Below are 13,469 nucleotides of genomic sequence, written 5' to 3'. Positions count from 1 at the left end.
CCTGTTCCCTCTTCCTTATGACACCCTTTCAAATATTTAAACATGCGATCATGTATCCTCTCCCAACCTTCTCTTCTTCAGGCTAAAAAAACCCAGCTCTTTAAGATGCTCCTCATAGGGTATGGTCTCCAGACCCTTGATCATTTTAGCTTCCCTCCTCTGGATACTTCAAGCTTGTCAATATCACTTAAAACTGTGATGCCCAGAATTGGACACAGTGTTCCAGCTGAGATCTGACCAAAGCAGAATAGAGAGGCACTGTGACTTCCCTTGATTCAACACTGTACTCCTTTTTGTACTCCTTTTGATGCAGCCAAGAATCCCATTGGCTTTTTTAGCTGCTGTATCACGCTGCTCATGTTCAACTTGTTGTCCTCTAAAACTCAAAGATCCTTTCCAGATGTACTATTGTTGAGCCAGACATCACCCATCCTTTATCTTTGCATTTCATTTTTTTTCTGCCTAAGTGAAGTATCTTACATTTGTCCTTGTTGAAATTCATTTTGTTAATTTTGGCCCAACTCTGTTAAAATCATTTTAAATTCTGATCCTGTCTTCTGGAGTAATAGCTACCCCTCCCAATTTGGTGTGATCTGAAAACTTGATAAGCACACCCAAGTCATTGATAAAGACGTTGAACAGTACTAGGCCCAAGACTGAAGCCTACTTGTCACTTCTTTCCAGGTTGAAGATGAACCATTTGTGAACAATCTTTGGCTTTGGTTCTTTAACCAATTACAAATCTACCTAACAGTAATACTGTTTAGCCTACATTTTACTAGTTTGTTGCAAGAAGATCATGAGGAACTTTGTCGAAGCCCTTACTGAAATCAAGATATGCTACATGCACATTCCCTGCATCTACTAAGCTTGTAACTATCTGGAAAAAAGGATAAGATTAGTCTGGCATGACTTGTTTTTGAGAAATCCATGTTGACTTTTAGTAATCACAACATTTTCTAAGTGATTACAGACTGTCTTCTTAATGATCTGCTCCAGAATCTTTCCCAGTATTGATGTCAAGTTAACTGGGTCATAATTACTTGGGTGCTCTTTTTTCCCTTCTTTAAGATAGGGACATTTGCCCTCCTCCAATCTGCTGGGACTTCTGTTTTCAAGAATTCTCAAAGATTATTGCCAATGGTTCTGAAATGACTTCTGCTAGTTCCTTTAATACTCTTGGCTGTCGTTCATCTGGCCCTGGTGATTTGAATTCATTTAGAATGGCCAGGTATTCCTGGATTACTTCTTTACCTGTTTTGGGTTGCATATTCCCTATTATCTCTTCCACTCCATTTTGCTTAGGTTGAACACTGATCTCATTTTGGGAGAAGCCAGAGGCAAACAAGGGGTTGAGCAGCTCTGCCCTTTCCCTATTCCATTAGCATTTCATCACCTTCTCCATGCAGAAACACTGCCTTTTCCTTGTTCTTTCTTTTCCTGACATAACCAAAGAATCCATTTTTATTGTTTTTTTTTAATTTCTCTAGCAAGCTTGAGCTCATTTTGCACTTTAGCCTTTCAGACCTTTCCCCTGTCTGAAAGGCTAAAGTGCAAAATGAGGTCAAGCTTGTGTTGGTTCATTTGAATTCATCTTTGGTGATTCCTCCTCCCCTTTCCATTTCTTGTACATGTCCCTTTTAAATCCTAACTCAGTTGAAAGTTCTTTGGACACCCATTCTGGTTTCTTTTCTTTTTTTTCCCTCCTTGTTGGAACTGTTCGCATTTGTGTTTCAGTATCTCACTTTTAAGAAGCTCCCATCCATCATTAACTCTCTTCTCTTTAGGAATTCCTATCCATTGGATCACTCGGTATTTCACTAAGTTTACTGAAGTCAGCTCTCCTAAAATCTAGGATGCATGTCTGACTTCTCTTCATTTTCCCTTTTCTCTATATCACAAACTCCAGGAGCACATGGTCACTCCCACCTAAGGATCCCACCACTTCCACTCCATTCACCAGGCCCTCAGTATTGGTTAGGATCAGATCCAGAATAGCTGATCCCCTTGTTACTTCTTCTACCTCCTGGACAATAATATTACCTGTAAGGCAAGTGAGGAATTTGTTGGGACTTCGTACTCTTGACAAAGTTTATTTTCCAACAAATATCAGAATAGTTGAAATAGATGCAGAGCCCTTGGATACAGAGGGGCTGAGTGTATTCTTGTATGGAAATTACAATGCCACGGAACGCAAATCTCCCTTTTCAGTACTACGCTTACATAATATATGTGTCCTTATTGGGTCTCCCTGCTTTCACAGCTAACTTCCAATGTAGGACAAGCCACTTCAGAGCAGGCTTGGTTCTAGATCTGTTTTGAATGACATACAGTTATCTGTTCAGATTCTTAGAGGAGTTTCCATATTGGGAGAAGCAGGAAAGGAACCACATTTTTCTTCCCAATCTTTTAATTGTTCTGTTCTGCTCTCGTTTTTTATATATTTGGATGCAGTCAAGTGACCTGGATTGACCTCCATAACTATTCTTTTTTATAGAGCACAAAACCATTTTCTTCGGTCCTTTTTTGTGTTGGCTGATATTAGATAATTTTTTGTTATGAGCATCTAGAAAACTGACATTCAAGAAAGAGGTTGCATAGGTGTCTCTAATAAAGATGGGTAGTAATGGGTGAGTCTATATATGAAAAATACCTTGTTGTGTGCCTTCAAGTTGTTTTTGATTTGTAGAAACCCTAAAGCAAGCCTATCACAGGGTTTTCTTAGTAAGATTTGTTCAGAGGGGGCTTTGCCTTTGCCTTCTTTGACTTGTCCAAGATCGCTCCATGGATTTTCAGGGCCAAGCAGACTCCTGGACTCCAGTCATAGTCCAACAAGCAAACCATTGCACCACTCTCTGGCAAATACTTTTGCAAACATTTGTGTGGGGACAATGAGACAAAGCAATCCATCCCTGCTATATAAAAATGTGGTCAAAAGTATTCAAGAAGGTATTGCTTCAATACTTCTTTTGTATGTTTTCACCAAGTACGAATTATGGCTAAGCCAATAGTTTTTTATTTGTCTGGCAGTTGAATTGTACTTCAGTATAAACAAGAGAACAGCGCTCAGCACCAAACCTGGAGACAGCAGGTTCAGTTGCATCATCCAGCAGCCTGTGACCATTGACTCCCAACATCTACTGCCTTAGATGATCAACCTTATTCTATTTCCAGTGCCAGATCTTATGTGTAAAGTCATTTGGGCCCTAGAACTCTTAGTTTTTGATCCTGTCTCATGATTTATTGCTACTTTGGTCCTTGTCCTTATATAGCTTGTATAGTGTGTCTTTCAATATTTGACAAACTATTTACAAGATTCTGTCAGTTCTAGTGAGGATATTCTTGTAAGTCTGTATAGAAATGGCAGTAGAGGGTATCTGTATTGATTATGAGTTTGCCTTTCTTCGTTTTTGACATATTTAAAACACAATCCTCATTCCAGCCATGAATATAGTCAATTCTCTGTGGTACCGTGAAGAACACCTTTTAGTTTTTAGGATAGATGTTGAATTTGTGCTTATATTATTTGGCTGCTCTTCTATGTGAAGAGCATAGAAAGAGATATAAAAACAGGTAATAAATTTGAATTGTACAGATATTAAAAACTAAGTTAGATCATATAGGATTGTACTGTTAATACTCTTGGAGCAAAGGAGAAAATGTTTAGCCTTTGAAATGGGATCTTATATGAAAAGGCCATAGAGTATTACGTTGTGTGCCCTCAAGTCATTTCCGACTTATGTTAACCTTATTACAGGGTTCTATTGGCACAATTTATTCATGGGAGTTTGCCATTGCCTACTTTTGAGGTTGAGTGTGACTTGCCCAAGGCCATCGAGGGGGCTTCCATGACTGAAGTGGGATTCAAACTCAGGTCTCCAGAGTCATCGTCAAACTACTACACCACACTGGAACTATAGAATATGCAAATTGAGTCATTCTATTCCATCTGGAATCATGTGCTGTGTTCAAAATTGATAATTCTAACAGGAAATATGCACAACTTATGATAGCAGTGACCAAAATCTAACATTGTGCAAATGTTTTAAGCACTACATGGTGGAATTTTCAAGTCCATTGCTTATCTTCAGAGGTATTAGACAGCAGATTCTTAATTTAATCAAACTTACACACATTATGTGAGATCTGTTTTCCCTCCAGAAAGTAGCTGGACTGTCATTGGAATGGAAGTTGGGCTGTTTCTATCCTTCCAACTTTTGGTTGTTTTTGTTTGTGTGTGTGTGTGTAGTGGATTTTGCTGGATAGGTAGGATAAGCATGACAAGATATGGCAGGAAATTGAGATTGAGAAACTAAAAGGATAGCGAGTTTGATCCAAAGACATCTTTCTCTGAACCAGATATGAAGATTACCCTTAAATTTTATAGAACATTACTAGTAGTGGTTGCTTTCGTCTACTGGCTATTCTTTGGATTTAATTCAATATATTCCTTTCAATTGTGTATTACAAAAATGTTACATTTGAGAAAAAGCTTTATGTCCTACAATCAGCAGACATCTCTATTCAAATCCAGGAAATGTTTAATGTGGAAGAAGAAAAATGAAAATGAAATCCCAACCTTCAGTGTGTTTGCTATCTCTTCTGATGGTAAACTTGCTAGAAGATTTGTTTCTATTTATTTATGACATTTCTACCCCGTCTTTCTCAACCCCGGAGGACTCAAGACGGCTTTACACATAGGCATCTATCTGATGCCTTAAAAACATTGTACAATTCAAATGGATATTAAAAGAGAATTATAAAATAAATTAAAACATTTAAAATATTTAAAAGCAGTACATTCACAATTAATCACAATTAAACACGTAATCCATAAGCATAATCTGGACCATTCATTCCATATATGTCTAATGCACCAATTCTCCAAAGGCTTGGTCACAAAGATACACTTTCAGTCTCTTGCAGAAGATCAGGAGGGATCTTATTATTATTAGATCTGATCTAATATCCCTGGGGAGGAAATTCCATAGCTGAGTGGCCACCACTGAGAAGGCCCTGTCTCTCATCCCCGCCAATGTCGCCTGTGAGGAAGGTGGGATCGAGCAGGGCCTCCCCAGACAATCTCAAATTTTGAGATGGTTCATAGAGGAAGATACGTTCAGACAGGTAAGCTAGACCAGAACCATTAAGGGTTTTATAGGCTAACGCCAGCACTTTGAATTGAGCTCAGTAGCAGATTGGCGGCCAGTGGAGCTGACATATCAGGGGGTTGTATGCTCCCTGTACTCTGCTCCAGTAAGCAATTTGGCTGCTGCCCATTGGAAGCTTCCGAGCAGTCTTCAAAATCAACCCTAAGTAGAGCGCGTTGGCAGTAGTCTATTTGGATGTAACCAGAGCATGGACTACCATGGCCAAGTCAGACTTCCCAAGGTACCTAATACTGTGTAGTGCCCGGTATGGTGCACCCAATGGTCTTTGCTTAAGTTATTTTCCTCCTGCTTTTGATATATTTCAAAGAGTGCTGATACGACATCCTTTTTCATGACTGCTGCAGGAAAAATCATAAAATTTGGCATGAAAATAGGATTTTCTCTTGAACATACTCAACTAATTTAAGGACGAGCTCTTTATTCATAAAGTGTTGATTTTCCTTCACTAAATATTTATATAGGAATTTGTTTCCGATTTATGGATTCCCAACATCTTTGGTTCATCTTTTTTGAAGTTTGAAGAGTTGATTCAATGTTTTTTTGTATGTGACACTGTTCTAACAGCATAAACTGTAACATTGGTAAAAGGATTTTTAGGTAAATGTAGCTGCCAACTTTCAATTTCTTGACATTATGTTCCCACTTTCACATTATTCTCTACATGCCAAGAGACTTATTTTCAGACAGAATGCAGCACCAGGTTCATCCTCATCTGATGAGTTTTCTTCCATGTTATAAGGAGAATATAATTATGACATCTTCACCACTTTTTTCCACTCAGGATATGCTGATTACTAATTAGAACAGTTTCAAGACTTTTATGAAAGTCATGTCATTTATCTTTCCAGGGTCTTCTCCAGAAGCAGAAAGAATTGGAGACATGTCTTATTCCAAGCATTATAAATCAAGAAGAGAACTTCATTTCACTACTTTAGGAATTCCAAGTTCGATGAACAGATATTTTGCTGTGTTGGCACTTTACACTTACTACTGTAATTATGAACGAAGTCTGCAGAATGTGGAACTTGTTCATTCAGTTGAAGATGCTTGAATAAATGAGTACATATTTTGTATGTGTAACTACCAGTAATAGAAAGAAAATCTTTAATGGGAAACAGTGCTGCATGTTACTTTGTTTACGTGGAATAGTTGTCAAAATAATTTAAATTTTATGTATTTTGTTCTTAGCATGAATAATAAAGTATTGGATATCCAAATGCAATAGCTGCTTATCAGTCTTATTTTATTGTGCCAGTAACGCTTAAATTCACATTTTAAAGACTTCTGGAAAGGGAAATGAATTCCCAGTTACAGCAAGTATGCAGCTTTGCTCAATTCATATTCAAATAACATGACAGTATTATGAAGAAAATATTCATACCCCAAAATTTGTTTCAAAGATGCTAATGCAAAGCATTGATTAAAAGCCCACTAAATGTGGGAATATTGAACTAATTTTATGTATTTTGAAACTACTAATTGTTATGGAATAATCACCAACAGTGACAGGATGCTTGAAGAGCCATGACTATTTGAGTTTTTAATTGAAGTAAATTCAAAATTAGAATAGCTGTAGCTTTTGTACAAAATAGTGTGCAGACATGCATCTTAGTCTGAAAGTATAACTTGAATATTTGTACAACATGAGGCATCATTAACCATTTCCTTCAGTTTATCAGGAAAGGGTAATGTGGACAAATGATGTTTTGGTGGGGCACAGTGAATAGGCATGTGCAGTTCTCAAGATAATATTTCAGTAGTGAAGTTATCTGCGTCATTAGAAGGCAGACCAGATATGGAATAACTTAGCTTATGTATAGTATAAAAGTGGGTTGCTATTTGGAGCAAGCCTTGCAAATTTAGTGTAGAAAAGTGAGGGGAAAAAAACAGGGTGTTACTATACTGACTAAAAGGAGATTGGAAGAAGCAATCATTTTTCTGGTGGAGGAAAAGGGGTTTAGAGTCAGATATTAGATGCCAATGTCAGCAGTGGCTATATGCACAGATGTCTATTATATACAGCAAAAAGGAAAAAAGGAAAAGTATGGTATATGATATAATATAAAGTAAGTTATGTTATAGTTATATACTTCTATAGTGATATAGTCACATATATTATGATTGTAGTATCAGTTTATATATTCCAACTGTACAGGTAAATACATATGATTCAAAATTGTCTCAAATCTAAATTGGGTTTAAATAAACCTGATGATTGACCGTAACTCCATTCCTATCGTTTACACAATGAATAATGGTAGACTTATGTATAGTATCAGTAACAATATAACAAACCACATATAATTCAATGTCCAATTCTAACGTATATAATTATTGGTACACAAAGTAGTCTTATTAAAGTCTTGATAATATTCTCAAGGTTTGTAACACTATTCTTCAAAATCAATCATTCAAAGTAAATCAACGTTCCGTGTCAATAGTAACAAAGAAGGATAACTCCCTGGTTAAAGGAGTATATTGGTGGATTCCAGAGTCTATACAGTATATGGATCCCGGAGATAATGTGGTCAATTAAATCTGGTTGATACGACTGGTCTCCCGGATATGCATCCAGTTTCGGCAACCTTCTTCAGGTAGACCTTCAGGTAATCCTGGAGTTCCCTCTGTTTGCTTTGGGTAGTATGTCTTGATGCTCTGCTGTCTTATCTCTTCTTATAAAAATAAAAAAGAACTATCTATTGCTCTATTTGTAAGTTGAGTCAAAATAATATAAAAATACAGCAAGAAAGCACATGTGTCTTTTTGATAGCCTCATATTGACCCAGATGTCCATGGTTCCCACTATTAATTCAAATATAAGTTTATTGAGATGTCCAGATCTGTTGTGGCAAGAGTGAATATTTTATCCAAATCTGAATTGGTTAAGTTTTACAGTTTGGACTTTGAGATCATTAGAAAAAATGGAGTTGTTCAAAGGAAGGAAGTAAAACGTATTTGGCTTCAAGCCATCAGTCAAACCCAAAATATATACAGTAGAACTTAGGAAGACAATTGTCCAATGGTGGAGTTCACAAAGGGTTCATGTGGACCACATATGATTGAGGTTTCTGAGACCTGGTACTTTGAAGCATCAGGTGGCTACAGTATCTGTTGGGTTTAAATTGAAAGGAGTTCTCTTGTTGGAATATCCTCACGTGAAGAGATTTTTGACAAGTGCATCCATAGAATTTTTCCCAACTTTCCACAGATTTCCGTTAAAAGTCTTCTAATTGGAATTGAATACACGAACAATTTCACCGTTTGAACCAATTAAGGAAGCATCCTTATTATTGATTTTTCAGGAGCTACGTCAGTGAGAAGGATATCTGAGTTGGCAGCTGTGTCAGTTACTTGAGGTTTGCGTAGGTTTGACCAAGATAGTTGAATACAGTCTTTGGAGCACATTTTTTAACCAAAGTATATTTCTAAAAAGGGATATAATGAGAGGATTCATTTGACAGATTTCTGCCCCAAACCAGTGCGTGCACTGATGCAGAGATGGCACACTTTGGATTTGAAAAGGGCAGACACAGTATATATAGAAAGGACATCACAATTCAAAAATCTGAAGCTTTATGTTATTCAATCCATATACTTTAGGTCAAAAGGCATCAAAAACTGTACTATCTAGGTGGATTCAAGGTTGTATTCGTTTATATTATGATCTGGTCAAGAAATCCAGATCACACAATTTCTAGCAGCATTCAACGAGATTGACAGCTTCCAGTATTAGTTATGCAGTAACATTATTTTCAGTAAGGCAAATGGATAACTTTTGTAAGGCATTATGAATAAGGTAAGTACAGATCTGCCAAAGCAGCATTTGGGTGATCAGTATTTCAGGAAGTCGTATCTTGACGGATAGCTCACTCTTATAAAGGGGTTTGGGAAAGTTCCATTATTGAGTGAATTGATTCTGCCATGTCATCTTGAGAACCATGAAGTGCGATTCTGGGATTAGTAACCCATATCCCCCTGTATATATTAAGATAAATTGGTGCAGTGATTAGTTGGGTAGGGCTTGATAATGAAACTCCTGGGGAAAGGAAGAAGTCTTAATAATGTTGACCGGGAAAGAACACAGACTCTTATCATGTCAGATGGCATACAGGAATTAACCCATTAGTGAGCGCATTGCTTCTCCCAGCCATCTCAAAATCATCCTTCATAATAAGCATTACTTTTCAGTAATTTGGTAATTGAATTGATTCTGTTCTTCTGTCAGATGGAGTTCTCATTGGTATCATAGGTACCTATGTACATTATTTGCTGTGTAATAGCATAGTAGTCTTCAAGATCAACATTACTGGGCCGGGCTGTGGCACAGCTGGTTAGTAGCCAACTGCAATAAATCACTACTGACAGAGAGGTCATGAGTTCGAAGCCCAGGTTGGATTGAATGCCGGACCATTAAATAGCCCCAGCTCTTTGTTTACCTAAGCAACCCGAAAGACAGTTGCATCTGTCAAGTAGAAAATTTAGGGACCACTTAGACTAATTTACGTCACCATAAAAATGTCCAGAGCGTGCATGCTGATGGAGTAAATACTCCATCAAGGACTCAGCATCACAGTGGATTATGAAGCAGCAGCACCTCCTGTGGCCGGAATCGAGCATACCCTCACGAAGCCAGAAGCTGAGAATGTTAAATAGCCTCTGTGTCTCTGTCTGTGTGTGTTTTATGTCTAATGGCATTGAATGTTTGCCATGTATATGTACATTGTGATCCGCACTGAATCCCCTTCGGGGTGAGAAGGGTGGGATATAAATACTGTAAATAAATAAATACTGAAGTTTGGGGATGCTGTGTATCCCATCCTTTGCACTTCAGAAGGGACCAAATTGAAACACATCTCCCCAATATGGCGCTACTGTAACCCATGTGTAAAAACAGTGTGCCAGTAAACACATTTGGAAGACAACTGACACATTAATAAGCAAAAATCTTATTTATTGAACTAATAATGTGAAATACAATTTAATTTTAAAGTGAGAATCTTCTCATATGTTGGTTTGATGCCTTCCAGAACTGTACCTTTTCGAGATCTCACAACTTGACTAAATGAAATATAATAAGGTTCTCCTCATGTTAAACATTATGTTAGGACAAGTAAGTCTATATTCAGCCACAGCTAGTTATATCTATTTAGATGGTAGACATAGATCACTGTAGTAAACTTTCTCTGTGTAAGTATATACAATGTAGAAAGACTACAGAATACAAATCAATATTCATCCAACTGGTAGCTTATTTACAGAAATATACGCCATTCTTTTTTCTGCTTTTGTTTAAGCATACATCAGTTAACAAGCCCTCTGACAAAGAAGCTTCCTTTTATTATGTTTCCCCAGTCTCCTGGTCCTCTGCCTAGGACTGGAGAAACACAAACTGTTGGGGTTGCAGATACATGTGTGGAGCAACCAATAAAGCTTGATCAGGGAAAGAGTAGGATTCCATTCTAGCTGATCTAACTACAGTCAGCCCTCCACATTTGCTGGGCCTAGATCACAGGACCTCAATGAAAGTGAAAAACGGGCAATAAAGAAATTACTTTTTTATTTGAGAGAACACCTTTCCAGAAATTTCTACTTTTTCCAGCATGATCCTATGGTCAACTTTTGCTGGAAGTTGACCATAGAATAGCAATTGAGAACCTAGACATTGCTAGAGAGGTGTTCTCCTGTATGACTGGAAGAAGTTGTTCATACAAGTCCCACTAGGGAACCTAGGAATTCCTAGAGAAAACACTTTAATCAAATCTGTGAATAATCAAATTTACAAAAGCCATAACCATGTAAAGGGATGACTAGATAGACATGTGCGTCCTTACAGCAGGCAAGGTTAAAAAGCAGCTGCCTTTGGAATCTTAATGAGCATGTGTGAATGGTTAAGCACAAATCAGCACAAATCAAAGCACAAATCAGACAAGCCACACGTTTTAAAAAGCACAAATTGGTAATTTTGTTCACCAAAATAGAATTTTTGAAAAAAGGCTGAGGCTAGTGAAAGGGGAAAAAATCCCTGATACATTTTGGAAGCATTTCACTGCTGAAGAACAGAGTTCACGGTGTGTTAGTTCTAATTGTTTGTTCTGCGATTTTTCCTTACCTTATCCTCACCAAGGTGCTCTAGAGGTCAGACTTCCATCACATATGGTTGTCACGGTTATGACATGAAACACATTCCAGATAGCCTTGAGGGGTGAATTCTAGTTTATCACTCTCCTCATTCATATATTACTATCAAGAAGGACATCACACCAAGGAATATAATGGAAGACAGGAAGATGCAACCTTTGAGTGGCATTAAGGGTTTGCTACAAGTACTTTTGTGGAACCAAGTGATTCACTGCGGTCAGGTTAGACATATCCAGACAAATGCCCGTTATGGATTTGGAATATTATTACTGTACAGAAACAGTATTATTTCAGAGACAGAACTTTTAGATTGGGACTACACTATCCTAACACAAAGCACTCCGGTTTAACTACAGCCAGAAAAGAATTTTCAACATGAAAAAGCTAACTCAGTTATATTGCTTTAATGGTTTATTTAGGCTTCCTTGAACCTGGACCGAAAGGTTGCAGGTTCGAATCCAGGGAGCGGAGTGAGCACCCACTGTTAGCTCCAGCTTCTGCCAACCTAGCTGTTCAAAAACATGCAAATGTGAGTAGATCAATAGGTACCGCTCCGGAAGGAAGGTAACGGCGCTCCATACAGTCATGCCGGCCACATGACCTTGGAGGTGTCTACAGACAACGCAGGCTCTTCGGCTTAGAAATGGAGATGAGCACCAACCCCCAGAGTTGGAAACGACTGGACTTAACGTCAAGGGAAACCTTTACCTTTACCTGAACCTGGAATTACTCCAAGCTTTGCCTTTTACAATATGTTACAATAACTTTCAATTCTTGACATCATTTATCATAGAATTGAAAGGTTTTAAAAAAAGAAAATATAATCTTGTAAACAGGTACTGGAGTTCTAAAGTACAAAAGCCATTTCTAACTTGGCTTATGCATACTCAAGAGTAGTACCATGCAGTACATGCAAAGGCGACCAACATAAACTCATCAAAGAAGCTTCATGGTTGCATATGGATTTGAAAGGTTGCATATGGATTTGAACACTGGTTTTTATCATGTTTTCAACATTTCCCTGCTTGATTTCTTGGAAAAGAGTCAAATTTGCCACCTAGCTAGGTTCCTAGCTATTTACATGTTTGTTTTAATGCTCCGATACAGTTATCAATATTTAAATACACACCACTGTTCTTCCACAAAAGAGTGTTTATTCTATTTCAGCTCCTTTGAATTTTCAAAGGTTTATGTAAATTCTGTATATTCGTCTCTTCATATGCACCTTATTCCCTATCAAAAATATGTGCCATGCACCAAATACAACTAAAGCCAAAAATCCAGTAGCAGCTATCTCTCATTTGAGTCAACTCTAAAGCATGAAACACATTATGCAAGCTTTTGAAGCCCCACAGGTTTCTTCATCAGTCAAAATGTTCAAAGTCATACAGGAAAAACATGACCTACAACATAAGATGCTGTTACTTAAAGTGATATTGAGGGATATCAGTGCCATCTAAATCCACTCCACTTACTGGCCATATGAGGACTATGAACAAAGAGCAATAAAAGACAGATAATAGAATTTGAACTTCCACTAGCAACAGAAACATAGCTTCTATTGAAATCGATATATCCCTATCCTGTGCAAAGCTAACTGGCCCTTTCCTATTCCCTGCGGCATTTCTGGAGTATGCATGCCCCCCTCATGTTCTGGATGCCAATTCCCAGCAGCTCTAACCAGTATAGTCAATTTTGAAATAATGGGAGTTGAAATGCAGTATCTGATAGCTACTCTCTCTGTTTCTTCTGTCACTCCTTCTACAACATCATTTCAAACCTACTACTTTTAACATTTGTATTATGGATCACAGTCCCCAGAAGCGAATACATACATCCCTTCATTTTTTACTACTATCACTCAATATTCATCTAGCCAACTGCTTTATATAACGATGAGTGTAAATACCCAGCATTGTCTGGGTTTCGTTGGGACCATGTCCTGCCCATTTTTTCCCTTCTCCAGCTCTGAGAGGGACTATCTCACAATGTCTCCATGGCAACATGCCTGTTTCCTCCATTCCCTTCATACACATCACTTTTCTTTCTCTGTGACATCAACAGAGGGCCACTTCACCTAGCAACAGTCAATCCTTTGCCTTGCAAGTCAATCCAGTGACATCACAGAGGGCCACTTCACCTAGCAACAGCCTTTGTGGT

At 37.9% G+C, this 13,469-nt stretch overlaps 2 protein-coding genes across 15 annotated transcripts in view; one reads left to right on the top strand and one right to left on the bottom strand.

The window, feature by feature from the left end:
• Positions 1 to 6,393, top strand: part of ccdc66 (coiled-coil domain containing 66) — a 62,385-nt gene extending 55,992 nt beyond the window's left edge. For all 8 annotated transcript variants that reach the window (XM_062969882.1, XM_062969881.1, XM_008105253.3 and 5 more), the window contains one exon: positions 6,020 to 6,393. In XM_062969882.1, coding sequence (XP_062825952.1) covers positions 6,020 to 6,106 — 87 coding nt within the window. In that variant the 3' untranslated portion in view covers positions 6,107 to 6,393. The remainder of the gene's footprint in view (positions 1 to 6,019) is intronic.
• Positions 1 to 13,469, bottom strand: part of tasor (transcription activation suppressor) — a 119,934-nt gene that overhangs the window by 40,854 nt on the left and 65,611 nt on the right. The gene's annotated exons all lie outside the window — the stretch shown is intronic.

The sequence above is a fragment of the Anolis carolinensis genome, chromosome 2 (assembly GCF_035594765.1).
Source record: "Anolis carolinensis isolate JA03-04 chromosome 2, rAnoCar3.1.pri, whole genome shotgun sequence".
Classification (NCBI taxonomy): Eukaryota; Metazoa; Chordata; class Lepidosauria; order Squamata; family Dactyloidae; genus Anolis; species Anolis carolinensis.
Note: the sequence above shows the minus strand (reverse complement) of the source record. Positions and strands in the feature narration are given on the sequence as shown.